The 15,149-nt window shown below is 51.1% G+C and overlaps 2 protein-coding genes across 3 annotated transcripts in view; one reads left to right on the top strand and one right to left on the bottom strand.

Moving 5' to 3' along the window:
• ZZEF1 (zinc finger ZZ-type and EF-hand domain containing 1) overlaps positions 1 to 7,459 on the bottom strand; it is a 57,325-nt gene extending 49,866 nt beyond the window's left edge. For both annotated transcript variants that reach the window (XM_051809277.1, XM_051809278.1), the window contains exons 1-4: positions 7,048 to 7,459; positions 2,975 to 3,119; positions 1,235 to 1,429; positions 287 to 458 (exon numbers count right to left, since the gene is read on the bottom strand). In XM_051809277.1, coding sequence (XP_051665237.1) covers positions 287 to 458; positions 1,235 to 1,429; positions 2,975 to 3,119; positions 7,048 to 7,386 — 851 coding nt within the window. In that variant the 5' untranslated portion in view covers positions 7,387 to 7,459. The remainder of the gene's footprint in view (positions 1 to 286; positions 459 to 1,234; positions 1,430 to 2,974; positions 3,120 to 7,047) is intronic.
• A 1,228-nt stretch (positions 7,460 to 8,687) lies between these two features.
• LOC127480810 (neuferricin) lies at positions 8,688 to 15,090 on the top strand. The gene is made up of 4 exons (XM_051809336.1): positions 8,688 to 8,925; positions 9,713 to 9,853; positions 10,457 to 10,643; positions 12,261 to 15,090. The coding sequence occupies exons 1-4, from the start codon at positions 8,703 to 8,705 to the stop codon at positions 12,472 to 12,474; spliced, it is 765 nt and encodes a 254-aa protein (XP_051665296.1). The 5' UTR covers positions 8,688 to 8,702; the 3' UTR covers positions 12,475 to 15,090.
• The last annotated feature ends 59 nt before the right edge of the window (positions 15,091 to 15,149 follow it).

Genomic DNA, 15,149 nt, shown 5'->3' with positions numbered 1-15,149 from the left:
GGGGGAGAAGAAAGAGGAAGAGAAGTTAATTCTGGGGAAAAGGGAGGGGAAGATTTGGTTTTATTTCTCCTTACCCTACTCTGATTTAATGAATTCAATTAAATGCCCCAAGTCAAGTCTGCTTTGCCCGTGATGGAGTTGGTGAGGGAGCTCTCCCTGTCCTGGACCCACCAGCTCTTTGTTTCATTTTTCGCTCCAGCTGGGGAGGGGAGTGATGGAGCAGCCCTGGAGGGCAGCTGGAGTGCAGGCAGGGCCAAGGCAAGGCCCAGCACCCCACCCCTCTCACCGTATCCAGTGGGAGCGGGCGCTCCCGTCCGACTGCCAGAAGGAGGAGGTTTCCCCGTTGGTCATCTTGTCGATGTCGGCGGAATTGGACGAGGTCTCGATGTGGGTGTAGCACTTCGGGACAGACTTCAGCTTGTCTGACTCCTCACTGCCATTCAGGTCACTGGGGTACTCTGCACAGACAAGGAATTGCTCAGGACATGCTGCTTTGGCTCGTTTTGAGAAGTGTTATACCTTTACAGTAACTACCTCAAACCAATTAACTGCTTGGCACAGAACACAGCCTGTTTCTGACAGGATCTACGAGACAGCAAGGTTTGATTTCACCTGGAATTGCAATAGTCTCAATCTACCACTCATGGCATGAAAACACCTCCACTGCCTGGAGTTCAATAGCCTTTGTCTCCTTTCATTACTGGTCTCATCAGTGCTTTATCATTTTCGTGCCAAAATACAAACAGATGAAAGGAAAAAGTAAAACATCACAGAGAAAACCTCGATTCAGCTACTCTAGGGAAGGGACAAAGCAGGCTGTTTCCCCAGGTAACTTGATCTGCTTCAACAGAAGTGCAGAAATCTGAAAATACCAAGTCAAGCTGTGAAGCAAAAGAGCCATGGCTCCAGGGAGATCACCAGGCCAGTCCCACAGAGACACAGGAAAAGACTCACTACCTTCAGTCCAAAACAATAAAATACCTATTAATACTGAACAGCCAACTTCAGCAAACATTCACTTCCCATGGAAACCAAGTTTCTGGCAACCAGTAGAGATATTTGACCGAATAGACAATATGGCAGATCAGTAATGGTCAGGAGCAAGATGAGAACATCCCAGTGTGGATAGCTCAGAAATCAATTTATGTGCCTCAAAAAGTGAACAAAACAACCCCCCAGAAGTGTGCAGATCAACTCCATGCCTGTTAGAGGTGACCCAGCAGGTATCACCCACCTCTCTCCTTCAGGAGAAGCCGATCCAAAGAGTCCTTGAGCACGGAGGAGCGCATGGTGCAGATGTTGTTGAAGTACTCCAGCACTGGGTACGGGATGGCAGAGCTGGAGATGCGGTTCCGGTGCAGGAACCTCAGGATCATCGAGGCGTGGAGGCCCAGCCGCTCTTTCGATTCAGAAAATATGTCAATAAAACCTAGAAAGAGACACGATTTCCTTGTGGGTTTGGGCACAATGTAAGAAGGATGCAAAGCTATTAGAGAGAGTCCAAAGGAGGCTACGAAGATGGGGAAGGGTCAGGAGGGACCATGTGAGGAGCAGCTGAGGGCACCTGGTTTGTCCAGCCTGGAGAAGAGCAGATTGATGTCAGACCCCCCCCAGGGACTGCAGCTTCCTCCTGAGGGGCAGCTCTGATCCCTCCTCTCTGTGACAAGACCTGAGGGAATGGCTGGAGCTGTGTCAGGGGAGGGTTAGGCTGGATCTCAGGGAAAGGTTCTTCCCCCAGAGGTGGTTGGCACTGCCCAGGCTCCCCAGGGCAGTGGGCACAGCCCCAAGGCTGCCAGAGCTCCAGGAGTGTTTGGACAATGCTCTCAGGGACAGGGTGGAATTATTGGAGTGTCCTGTGCAGGGCCAGGAGTTGGACTGGATGATCCTTGTGGGTCTCTTCCAGCTCAGGACATTCTGTGATTCTATGAGCTGACTTGACCAAGTCATTACATTCCCCCTTTAAATCCTATTACTTGAGAAATCCAAATTAAGCATGGCAACCAATATTAGGAAACTACATTCCACCACATAAAGCAGCTCAAGTCTGCAACCTTTACAACAGGGAAAAGTGCAGGCAAATATTTTTGTGAGTTACTTGAAATGCCTGAAGGAGTTCAAAACAATAACCAAAAATCTTATGCTTGTTTTGCTGTCCCAAACCCTTACCTTCAATACCTGAGTGAAGCAGCTGCTGCCTGGCTAACAAGAGGATGTACTTGCATCAGTCATTTGGAGCTACATTAAGCATCTCACTTTGGCACTGTGGATTATTCCCAAAGAGATCTCTAATGCTTTCCACCAAACTGGCAAGAAATTCCAGCTCCTTCACATTGGTACTCTGAATCCCAGTGCATTTAGATGCATAGAATAGTATCCTAAGTCCTCTCCTCTGACTTATCTCTAGCCAATTGCAGCCTTTCCTGTCTTATCTTTTAAGGCAAATCCTCTTTAGCCACTTACCATCAAAGGAAAGCCAGTAACTGATACTTATCCCAGAAATTAAGTTCTGGAAACCGACACTTTCTGAACCATACACTGTAAAACCTGAGTGATGTTTTAGCAGGATTTCAAATGCTGAATAACAATATAATAGTACTAAAGTGTATGACTCATTCCCTGAAGCAGACTCCACAGAGGATTTATTCCCCCAGTGACCAAGTACAAGACTGCATTAGCTGGGCACTCACCAAAACCCTGCAAGGAGCTCTGTTCTGTCTGTGAGACAAACCAAAGGAGAATAAGACACTCTCCAGTCACACAGAGAAGAAAAGAGTGGTTCTTTGTGAAAGGAAGTTCTGCACGTAATTATGGGAAATTTTTAATTTATAGCAACTTCCCTTGCTTGATACTGAAGAAATAAGAACCTCCTGGAGTATGGTTTTGATGAGATTAGGACAAGCAATTTATTGAAGCAGCACTCCTTTTATAGGACAGGACTTGGGGAACCATGTGTTTTGTCCCTCTGCTCCCATACCTGGCACTAGTGAACAAGCTTGCAGTTGCCTGATTACATGGCTCAGCTCCCCCTGAAGATTTGCTCCACTAGAATTCTTGAGAGCCTCCAGCATATTCTCCACATCTACAGTGCCATCTCCTTCAACATCAAACTGTGCAAAGGCCTGAGGAGGGACAAAAAAGGAAAATTTATTTCAGCATATTTCCTTCAAGCAGGAATTCAAGGCATTTCAGAGAAACGTTGTAACACTATTAAATTAAGCTCAAAATAATCAATTTTCCACAGTATTGAAATCATGGTAACAGGAAACAGCCTGGCTGGAAATCTGCAGTGTCTAGCAAGTTTGGAGGTATTTGCACTGCCTTCCTATAAAAGTCAACTGTAGTCATGCTTAGGTGGAGACAGCCCATCATCTCCCCCAGTGAATCAGCAGGATCCATCCATGGAGAGCTGGGACTGGGAGAAAGGTGCTCACTAGAGAACCCCAGAAAGTTCTTCACTGAAGGGTGGGTTGTTCCAGAAGCCACACCTTCCATTACTCATCCCTGCTGCATCCCTCTCACTGCAGCCACTCCAGTTCCTTCAGGGTTTAAATATTTGCTTTGTTTAAGAAAATGTCCTGAGAACCAGAAGATTTTTTTTTAATGTGTATTTCCTTCCATAAACTGTCCTCCTACACAAAATACCAAAATATAGTTTGTCAAAGTATTTGTGAAACAATGGAGAGTTAGAAAAGTTTTTTTTTTCTTATTGAAGGGAACCACTGCCAGCTTTATTAACTTTGACCTTCATGTAACTTTTCATATAAAAAGCTGTGTTGAGCATGTACAAAAAATAACTCACACAGCACTTCACAACTTTGAACTAACAAAAGTACATGGTATTTTTATTCAGCTGAGCCTATAAAACAGAACCAAGCTCATAAATGTAAATTAATTTAACTAGCCACTTTAGGGAACTTATAGCCAGATTTTTAATAGTGGTGTGTTCACTGGAGCATATTTTCACAATCAGATTTAATTCTGAGACAAATTGCTAAAAAAATGGAACTTAACCCCAAAGAGAAATGCAGTATTTCAGGAGTACCCACTTTTCCCATATAAATTGGGAATGCATTTAACAAAAGATATTTCTTTACAAGCAAAACTGGAGTCTCCCAGCCCTGAACTTGGTATTTCAAGTTCAGCCACATAGCCCAGGAAATGTGGGGCCCCAGAACAGCCCATCCCAGGGGGGTCTGAGCCAAGGGATCACTGCTGCTCGGGAGGCAGCTCAGGCTTCAGTCTCTCCGTTTATTACCTGATTATCAAACTTGCTGCACCATTAAAAGTCTATCCTAGAGAGCTGATCAGCTCAAAATAACCTGCCAATTAACCATGACATAATTACAGCACTTAAATGGGAGCAAAGTCCTCAGAACACGACAGAGTCAAAGCGAGGTGTTTCAGCTGCTTAAAGCTCAGATGGCACTGAGGTGAATTGTAGCTCGGCAGCTTTATGAAGTCTTACTAAAAACAGAGCTGAAGCCAAAATAATAATTATCACCTTTAAAAAACTATTCTGAGTAGCAAAGCTGGTGCTACTCAGTCCAGGAGACTGACACGGGGCATCAGGCAGATCCCAGAACAAAAACCTTTGCTCGAGGAGAATCAATTCCCTCTGGCTTGTTCTAACAGACATAACTCAGCTGCCAAAACAATTCAATGTACAGTTTCACACCATCCTCACCATTATGACTTTTTATCCTCATATTGGAAGTCCAACTGTGCAGTTACTAAGCTACAAAGTGAGAAAGTTTTGTGATGTTACTGGTGAAAATAAAAGACACACAAAACCACAAGGCTGGATCTGCTGACAGCTACTTTAAACTGGTTTCTTACACTTTCATGTAAGAAGGGATTACCACATATATGCTTTTCTTTGCATCTTAATGTAGGATTTCGTTATTTTAATTTTAAACTCCTCCTGTGATCTCAGGAGATTGCACCAAATTTAGAACTCTAAAATTATTTTTTGACTGTTCAGTATAACTAATTTGACTATTTGACAAAAAACAGCCACAATTTCCACTGCTGCCCTGTGCAACAGGGGATAAGCCAAAAAAAGGGGGGGAAAAAAATCAATATATCAACCTGTACTCTGAGTTTTTGAGTTGTTTTCAGCCCTGGGACATGCTACAAATGCAGCAGCAGCTTTACCACAAGCCAGTTGCATCTTGCTCCTAAATAAAGGCAGTAAATCCTCAGTTCCTACCCAGTTCAACCCTGAATATGAAGAAACATCTTTGCTGGGAAGTGATGAGTAAGAGGATTGCTTGGAAATACAGCACATGGAAAAACCAGTCCCTTGTCTCCCAGCTCAGGAGTTGGATGGCAGGACAGGACTCTGTATTTGCCCCTCTGCCCCTGGTAAAACTGCAGCATTAATGCTGCCAGCATGACATGACAACTGCTCAAGCACCACTGAATAAAAAAAAAAGGATTCAGAGGTTCAGTTTACCTAGAAAACAGATTTTGCATTTGAAGAGAGGTTCACTTTGCCCAGAAAGCATCCGAAGTATGTGCTCACAGCCCCGTGCTGAGAACAGAGGAACTGAAAGGGCAGAGCAAAACTTGCTCTGTGCCAGACAGGCCTCTGTAAACACCAAAAAGTGACACCTATTGACCTGCCAGCCCCAAACTGACTAACTGAGCAGGAAATCTCAAACCCCACAGCTCGTGGGCTGGGGACAGTCACAGAAATGATGGCACAGAGGTTTTCCACAGAACTGCCAACGTCTCCCCCTGGCAGGACAGAGCAGATGTGACCACACATCCGTGCCACGGCAAACCCTGTGACGAGCTTTTTCCCCACTCCCCAGAGCAGGAAATGAAACCCAAACAAATAGATTCTTCGTGCAGAGGAGGATGTGCAACACAGACAACTCTCAAACTATCCCTGCAGCCCACAAGGCTCAGCTGTTTGTGCCAACACAAGGAACCCCAAGGGACAAATTTCCCCCTCGTGTTGTTACAAATGAAGAAGTGTTTGTTACTGGCTCTTCTCGCAAAGGAACTGGAAGTGGAGGCAGCGTTTTACCAAGCCATTTAAACCAGTGTGATCTAAACACACCCCAAAATGAGTCTCCTCCCAGATGGCAGTAGCCCCGTTCCCCTGTCAGCACTGACTCAGGAGTGTGCGTGTGATTTATCAGTTCACAGTTACTCTGCTACTCAAAGACAGCAGGAAGTGACTGGGGAGCCCCAGGAACTGCCTGCAGTGAGGAATTCAGACACAGCCACTTTCTCAGCTGAGTGTGGAATTCCCGGCAGAGTATTCTGCTGCATTTTGGATGGGTAAAGCTTAAATGTTCTAGACATTAAACTCCCCCTGTCCCTTCCCACAAGTGAAAGGAAACTGGACTCTCTTACACCACTAAAACCTCACCTGTCTGTGCAGGGTTAGGGTTACACCACTTTCTTGCAAGTTTTCCAAAACACTGACTTTCCAGCAAGTAATGGGATACCAACTTGAAAATTCCACTGCTGGTTTTAAAAAGCTGCAATAAAATCAAGCCTGGAAAACTTTGACTCGCTGATAACACTGGGAAGTACACAAGAGGAATTGCTCAGGCAGGACTTCCAACCTGTGCTCCCACCAGCAGAAATACTGCAGTAAATACCCATTTTATTCACAAGCGACTGCTGAGCATGATCACAAATAACTGGCATAAATTAAAAAAAAAAAAAAAAAAAGGAGGTATCAGGGAGCTGACAGGCTGCTATCAGCACGAGCAGCTGCTTTGCCAGCCTGGTGCAGAACCCTCCGGCCTGGCCTCGCCCCCGGCACCAGGCGGGGTGTCCGGGGTCGTGCCAGTGGTCACGGACCCAGTGCCGAGGGCAGACCCGGCCCGGGGGGTTTCCCCGACCCCGCAGCCCCCGGCGGGCAGGCGGATCCCTGGAGGGGGTCAGCCACACCCTGGAAGCGTCCAAGGCCAGGCTGGACGGGGCTTGGAGCAACCGGGGGTCGTGGAAGGTGTCCCTGCCCGTGGCAGGGCGCGGGCCGGGGTGGTCCGTGAGGGCCCCCCCCCCGGTGCTCCCCGGCGGTCTCACCTCCTCGCTCTCGCCGCGGTTGCCGGCCGCCAGCCGGGACACGTTCTCCAGCACCTCGCAGAACTGCTCCAGGCTCACGGCCTCGTCTCCGCGGCTCAGCCGCTCCTCCAGCCATCGCACCAGCGCGCTGTGGTGCCGCGACACGAGCGGCTCGGGCAGGGCCGCGTCCCGCAGCCGCGCCGTGGCCTCCCGCAGCCGGGCCTGCTCCAGCAGCACCTCGGCCGGCGGCAGCGCCGGGGCGGCCGCGCCGGGCTGGGGCGCGCCGCCCGCCGGCCCCTCCATGCCCTCCTCGGCGCCTTCCTCCTCCTCCTCGCTGCTGTGGCTCGCCGCCGTCCCCATGAGGCGCTCGGAGCCCCGCAGCCGCCGGTGCCGCCCGGCCCGGCCCGGCCCGCCTTAGTCAGCAACTTCCCGCCCGCCGCACCTGTCAGCGCGGGCCGCCGCAACGCCGCAAAGCGCGCCGCGACACGCCGCCGCACAGCGCCACACCGCCGCAAAGCACGGCGGCGGGCGTCGTAAAGATCCGCCCCCCCTCCCCACAGTGACGTGAGGGGGAAGGGGAAGGAGGAGGAGGAGGAGGAGAAAGGAAGAAGAAGGGAAGGAAAAGGAGAAGATGGAGGAGAAGGATAAGAAAGAGAAGAGGAGGAGAAGGATAAGAAAGAGAAGAGGAGGAGAAGGATAAAAAGGAGAAGAGAAAGAGAAAGAGAGGGAGGAGGAGAATGAGAAGGAAGAGAAGGAGGAGGTGAAGAAGAGAAACAGAAGACAAGAAGCAGAAAGAGAAGAGAAACAGAAGACAAGAAGCAGAAAGAGAAGAAGAGAAACAGAAGACAAGAAGCAGAAAGAGAAGAAGAGAAACAGAAGACAAGAAGCAGAAGGAGAAGGAGTAGGAAGAGAAGAATAAGGAGAAGAGAAGGAGAAAGAGAAGGAGAAGAAGGAGCGGCTGCAGTGGATCCAGCTCAGGGAATGGAGAGGATTTGGGGCTGGAATGGCACTCTGATGGGGAGATAGTGTGGGAGCTGCACCTGGAGAACACAACACTGAGAGGGGTCTCATTAATTCTCATAAGTGATGCCCCCAAGGGGTGTCACAGGATGGTCCCAGACTGTTCTCAAAGACAGGACAAGGAGCAATGGCCGTAAACTAAATCACAACAAGTTCCACCTCCACATGAGGAAGAACTTCTCTCTGTTGAGGGTGGCAGAGCCTGGAACAGCTGCCCAGGGCGGTCGTGGAGTCTCCCTCTCTGGAGACATTCCAACCCAGCTGGACGTGTCCCTGTGTGACCTGCTCTGGGTGACCCTGCCTTGGCCTGGGGTTGGACTGGGTGATCTCCAGAGGTCCCTCCCAACCCTAACAATTCTGTGATTCTGTGCACGTACTCAAGAAGGGCATTCTCAGGACGAAATTCTCCCCTGTGAGGGCGGGGAGAGGCTGGGATAGCATTCCCAGAGAAACTGTGGCTGCCCCGTCCCTGGAAATGTCCAAGGCCAGGTTGCATCAACCTGCTCTGGTGGCAGGTGTCCCTGTCCCTGGCAGGGGGTTGGAATGCGATGATCTCTGAGGTCCCTCCTCTCTCATCCCGTCCCGTCCCCCCGCGCTCCCTCGCCACGCTGCCGTAAAGCGCGCCGCGCGGGTGTCGCGCCGCGCGGGGTGCGGCGATGTGGCGGGGCGCGGCCGCGGCGCTGCTGTGCCTGGGCGCCGCCTGCCTCCTGCGCCGCGGGTTCGAGCCCCGCCACCGCCTGCTCCGCGCCGCCGAGCTGCGCCGCTACCGGGGCGCGCCGGGGGACCCCGGGCTCTACCTCGCCCTGCTCGGCAGGGTCTTCGATGTGCAGCGCGGCCGCCGCCACTACGGGCCTGGCGGGGCGTACAGCGCGCTCGCAGGTACCGCCGGGGATGGCGCTGGGCCTGGCTGAGGGAGGGGGGGATGTCAGCCCTGGACCGGGGGTGGGGATCGTCTGAGGGATTCGCTCCGAGGGGGATCTCACCCCTGGCTGGGGGTTCATCCTCTGGCACAGGAATTCACTCCATGGCTGGGGAATGGGGTCTCACTCCATGGCCGGGGTCTCACACCCTCCTGGGAATTCACTCCGTGGCTGAGGAATGGGGTCTCACCCCTGGCTGGGGAGTTCACTCCATGGCTGGGGAATGGGGTCTCACTCCATGGCCGGGGTCACACACCCTCCTGGGAATTCACTCCGTGGCTGAGGAATGGGGTCTCACCCCTGGCTGAGGGTTTCACTCCACGGCTGAGGAATTCACCCCCTGGCTGGGAGATTCGCTCCCGTGTCAGGGGTTGCATCCCCTGGCAAAGGAATTCACTCCATGGCTGGGAAATGAGGTCTCACACCCTGGCACAGGAATTCACTGCATGGCTGGGGGTTCATCCTCTAGCACAGGAATTCACTTCATGGCTGGGGAATAGGGTCTCACCCCCTGGCTGGGGTCTCACCCTGGCATGGGAATTCACTCCATGGCTGGGGGATTCACTCCATGGCTGGGGGATTCACTCCATGGCTGGGGGATTCACTCCATGACCGGGAACTCACTCCATGGCTGGGGAATTCATTCCATGACTGGGGACTCACCCCTGGCACAGGAATTTGCTCCTTGGCTGAGGTCTCACCCCCCGTCTGGGGGTCTCACCCCTGGCTGGGCTCTCACCCCCCAGGCAGAGATGCCACCAGAGCGTTTGCCACGGGCGACTTCACGGCGTCGGGGCTGGTGGACGACGTGTCGGCGCTGTCCCCGCAGGAGCTGCTCTCCATCCAGGGCTGGCTGAGCTTCTACAATGACAACTACGAGCCCGTGGGTGGGTGCTGGGGCTGGGGGGGCTCACAGGGGACACACGGTGGGGGGAACGGTGGAAGGCTGGGGGCAAAATACCAGGTTTTATCTCCGGGGCATCACCTTGGTGAGGGTCTCTCTGTGCTGCAGACCCCGAACCCTGCGAGTGCCCGGCTGGAGCTGCTGCCCAGGCACACCCAGTTTGAGGTTTGATTCCCTCTGAGGGGAAGCTGAATGGTTTTCCCACCTGGGCTGTCAGCTCTGCCCTGCTTTTCCTGAGCCAAAGGCGTGGAGCCAGCCTGAAATCAGCAGGACTTGGGAGACTGCAGGAGCAGCAGTGCAGGAAAGCTATTTTGGGGAAAGAGGTGCATGGGTGGGTTCTGCTGCTGAAAGTGGCTTTGGTTTCTGTCTGTGCCTAAGCTTGTCCTGTGTGGATTTATTAATATGGGTAAATTGCTGGGTGAGCCAAGAGTTATTTGAAGGGATGTAAGCTCAGTTCAGTTCTAAAATTGGGCCACGGTGACATCCTCCTTTTTTTTGCCTTCAAATAACAAATAAAAAAAGCCACCAGGACTATGCATTTTCCCTGCCTGGAAACACTGTGGTCTTAATTGATCTTCTCTCCCAGGGAAGCTGGTGGGGAGGTTCTACGATGAGAACGGGGCACCCACAGAAGCCCTGAGGGAGGCTGAGGCTGCCATTGAGGAAGCTCTGAAATCCCAAGCAGAAAGTGAGCAGAGGAAGCAGCAGTTCCCACCCTGCAACTCTGAGTGGAGCTCTGCCAAGGGCACCCGCTTCTGGTGCTCCACACAGAGGTAAACTGCCTTCCCACGTCGTGGATCCTTTGGAGCAGAGCATTTCTGCCCCTTTTTGGGGGCCCTGCACTGTGTCATTGCTCCCCTGGCAGGAGGGGTGCAGGAAGGTGTCCTGGCTCCTGCAGCCACCACTCCACAGCAGGGCACAGGTTCCATGTGCAGCAGTGCTGCCGTGGCTGGAATACCCCAGGCATGGTCCCTTTCCCTGTCTGCATTCACAGGATTGTTCAGGTGGGAAGAGCACTCCAAGATCATTGAGTTCCCCCAGCACTACCAAGGCCACCACTAAAACATGTCCCCAGTTGCCACATCCACAGTCTGTTAAACCCTCCAGGGATGGGGCTCCTCCACTACCCTGGGCCAGGGCTGGACAACCCTTTCCATGAAGGAATTTTACCCAAAATCAAACCTAAACCTCCCCTGGTGCTACTTGAGGCTGTTTGCTCTCATTCTGTCCCTTGTTCCCTGGGAGCAGAGCCCAACCCCCCCCAGCTCCCCCCTCCTGTCAGGGAGGTGGAGAGAGGGTCCCCCCTGAGCCTCCTTTTCTCCAGGGTAAACAACCTCTTCTCTCACACTGGAATCAAAATCAGGCTTCAGAATTTGCCACATGTGCATGATCCTCCTGTTCTCAGGAAAACAGGACAAAAACCCCAGTAGGACTGGGACTGGAGCAGGTTCTCTCCCCTCTCAGGAATACAAGCATTAACTTGTGTTTTTGCCACAGTTTCACAGCCTGTCTGACAGGCTGCTGCCACAACAGTTTTCACTTAAACCACATAAAAATGAGGTTGAGCTTTGAATAGTCATTTCCTACTTATTTTCCTATTTAGCTGTGTTCTGCTCTCAGTTTAGGGACTGTTTTGTTTGAAGGTTAAATCATTTCACAGCCCACACTGCAGAGTGGTTGGGCAGCTCTGGGGACCTTGGGGACCTGCTCCTCTGTGGGACTGAGCTTGGGTGCAGCCTTGGGACTGGTGTAGGAGTTTACAGGTTTAAAAGCTGCTGTGGTTGGGGGAACAGGCAGGATTGGGCCTAGAAATAGACATTTAAAGGTGTAGAGACACAGTGAATTAGCTGGGGAAGTACTTGAAATTTTTCCTTTTGCCTCAGTTCTCCAAATCACTGTGTTCAGTGCAGGCACAGAAGGCCTTGAGCAGCTTGGTTTAGTGGAATGTGTCCCTGCTCATGGCAAGGGGTGGATTGGATGATCTTTGAGGTCCCTTCCAACCCAAACCACTCTGTGATGACGTGTGGTCACCTGTGAGCAATGAGGTACCTCCAGAAAAGGCACTTTGCTGTGTTACACAGGGCTGTGGTTCCTTTTCCAGCGCTGGAAATGTGGGACACAGAAGTTGGTCACTCCCAGAAGGGTGGGAGTGTGTAGCAGCAGTGATGAAACCAGGTTCAGGCCTCAGGTTTCTGAAGCACAGCCAGTAAAAAAGGGATCACAGAGCTGTGGGATGGGGGCTGCTGGGAGCAAAGTCGACCTCAGTGGGGTGTATTGTTAGTTCTAATTCCCCCAGATTGCCTTGGGTTTTTTTTTTCTAATGATTCTCTATGCACTGGAAGCATTTCCATGGCTTTGAATTGTGATTTATTTTCCTTTTCCCTTCCCAGTGGGGGAGTGAGCAGAGCCTGGGCCGGAGTCCCTCGGAAGCTGTACCGCCCTGGCTCCAGGGGGAGTCACTGTGTGTGTGTGAGGAGCACAGGGCCCCCCTGGGGCCACCCACCCTCCTCCCAGCACAGTGACAGGGGGGACCTGGATAACCCTCACCTGCAGGAGTACGAGGGCTGCCCTGCCCTGGCCGAGCAGTGTGTCCTCCCGGGGTGAGTCCAGGGGCTGGATTCCAGGGCACGGAGAATCCTGCAGCGGAACATCACACTGTGGGTGGGCAGCTCCAGCTCCATCCCTTCCAGCTGTCTGTGCAAATAACAATTCCATGTTATTTGTGGTGCTTTTTAACCTGTGGAGATGGAGCTGAGGGAGGGGGGAAACACTTTAGTACAAAATCAGTAACAGGGGACTTCCTTTGTTCCTGTGGTATTTTTACAACTGTAAGATGCACGGCCTGAATTCTATTTAAAAACTGCTTTTTTCTGCAGCCAGGAAATAGATGTTTGTGTGCACAGTGGTGGGACATGTTGGGTGTTGAGGCAGTGGGGTCAGTGAGCACAGAGCTGCTGCAGCATCACTGACCTCAGCTCGTGCACCGTCCTCAGGCCAGGCTGCATTTCTGTGCTGATGCTCCTTCCCAGGCACCTGATTTGCTCCAGAGAGTTTAAAGGTAGCAGGGAGAAGCCTGAATTTCTCCTCCAGGCAGGGTACACAGTATCTGGGAGCTTGTGCAGTTGGGTTACACACAAGCTTTATCAATGTCTCGGAGTACAAAAGGCAAAGGCCAGAGCTGGATTTCCTCCTTCAGTGTTTGCATTAGACATAAGAAGCCACCTATGAGCACCCTCCTGCTCTGTGATTCACCACTTTCAAACTGTTCAGATCAGGAATGAGTAGTTTTAAATAGCTTTTGTTATTGCCTGTGTGGCAACACAACCATCCAATAATCTGCCTCCTCTTTCCATTCTGGTCTCTGACATCCTCCCATCTGGTCTGTGCCCATCAGACTGAGCTGGATGTGTCCTCCCAAGGCCCAGCTCCCTTAAAATCCATGGCAAAATTCACTATTATGAGTGATTCCCAGGAGACCAGGGCAGGTCATTGCCATTTTTCTGCTGAAAAGGACAAATGAACACCTGCACAGGGCCCAGGCACTATAAACCCCAGGCTGCAGGGAAGCAGGTGCTGGTTTTGGTAGAATCTGCTGTTAAAATCAGTTCCTGGTGTAGCTGAGCCTTGAGAGACACCCAGATAAGAGTCCAGCAAAACACAGTCTCTGCTGAGCTGTGGTCAGTTCTTTTCCTTAGGGCAGCTACCACCTATTTATAAGCAGCTGGAAGGTGTTTATAAATTCATTTTTAGCTACTGCCACCTCTAAAGAAAGACCCCAGAACTAAATGATCAGTTAATTAGCAAGCTTAGAGGAGGCTGGGCAGTAAATTACTTCAAAGTAACAACAATCACTCCCTTGCTGGAGGACTTTTCCATCACTTTTCACTGATAAAGTTCAGATGCTACAGCTGCCACGGATGGAGCCACAGGGGAACTTGAACATGTAAATGCTGGTTGTAATAGAGGTTTAGGGGGGTTGTGGGGGTTTTAACCTAATCCTGGTGTGTTTCTTTTCCACCATCACCTTGAGAAGCCCCCCAAGGCACTTCAGGCAGCTCTTCCCAGTGACAGGGGGAGTGGGACATGTGGGGCAGAACTGAACCAGCTCTGGAGGTGGAACTGCTCCCTTCACACAACACTCCTGAGGATGAAGCTGAGTGAGAGGTGCAGGAGAGAGCTGCAAAGCTCCACTGCCTCCAGGGCCTGGTGGGCAGGGGAAGTGCCAGCATGGCCTTTGCTTTTAGACAGCACCTGTTTAAATGCATTTGCTTGTTAAAGTGGTGAAACCATCCCCCAAGATGATTGGAATACCTTTAAAGGAACTTTCTAAAGCTATTTAAACGTTGCAGCAAATTCCATATTATTAAATAGTGTAAGAAGTAGTTTGTGAGGGCAAGTCAGGCCTAGTGAAGGTGGACCAGCTCTAACTTCTAAGCAAGTTTGATCTTGCTGTAACACCCCATCACTACACAAACAGTGCTGAGGGGATGGTTTTGATTGCAGAAGCTACACCAAAATCGAATAAACTGCTGCAGGAAGGCAGGGCAGGAGGATTTTGCTTTAAGTTAAAGTTGGTTGAAAACCAGTTCAGTTTATTTCTCAGTTTAGTGTTTGGAATCAGCGGGGGGGAAAGTTTGCCTTGCACTGGGAATAAGTAATCTATTAAAGCAAACAGGGAGACACCCTCACTGACCTGAAGTGCTCCAGGAGTGTCCTGCTTGTACTTCCATTGAGCAGCTCACCTGGATTCTCCCATGGTGGAAAAGGGTGGGAAGAAAAGAGCAATAGAGAGAGGACAAGTCGCCACAGACAGTGTTCTAATAAAGGTCACCATCCATCTGGACTTTAGTAAGTTTTATTAATAAAAGCCTAATGCACCACAGTGTCACCCCGGGGGCCTGGCTGGCTTTGCTGTTGCAGTGGGGTTTTCCTGCTCCTGAAGTGAAGCTGCAGCAGCTCTGTGCCCTCCCAGGGGGCTGGGCTGCCCCCCAGCACACAGCTGAGTGCACCAAGTGTCTGCCACTTGAACTGATTCACTCCAGGAACCAGCTCTGGCCTGGGGGGAGCTGGATTGTTTCACTGATTACACATAAGTCTGGTATAAGGCATTCACAGAGGTACAAACTACAGGTCTTGTCAGCCAAAAGAAAGTGTAGCAGTTCCACGTGAAAATGAACACCTGGAATAATTTCAGAACAAAGAATAAAAGCTGTCATGCCCAACTGGATGCTGTATCCCTGGTTTTCCTTGTGGTTTGGAAGGATAGCTGGCAGAGGGGA

Source organism: Manacus candei, unplaced genomic scaffold (assembly GCF_025592945.1).
Source record: "Manacus candei isolate 608988 ecotype Guabito, Panama unplaced genomic scaffold, ASM2559294v1 h1tg000076l, whole genome shotgun sequence".
Taxonomy (NCBI): Eukaryota; Metazoa; Chordata; class Aves; order Passeriformes; family Pipridae; genus Manacus; species Manacus candei.
This window is presented reverse-complemented; position numbering and strand designations above follow the sequence as displayed.

Excerpts from the sequence above, each read along its gene's own strand:
- LOC127480810 (XM_051809336.1), top strand. The coding sequence starts at position 8,703 with ATGTGGCGGGGCGCGGCCGCGGCGCTGCTGTGCCTGGGCGCCGCCTGC. Across the intron at positions 9,854-10,456 it reads TGACAACTACGAGCCCGTGG|GGAAGCTGGTGGGGAGGTTC; the intron begins GTGGGTGCTGGG and ends CTTCTCTCCCAG. Across the intron at positions 10,644-12,260 it reads TTCTGGTGCTCCACACAGAG|TGGGGGAGTGAGCAGAGCCT; the intron begins GTAAACTGCCTT and ends TTCCCTTCCCAG.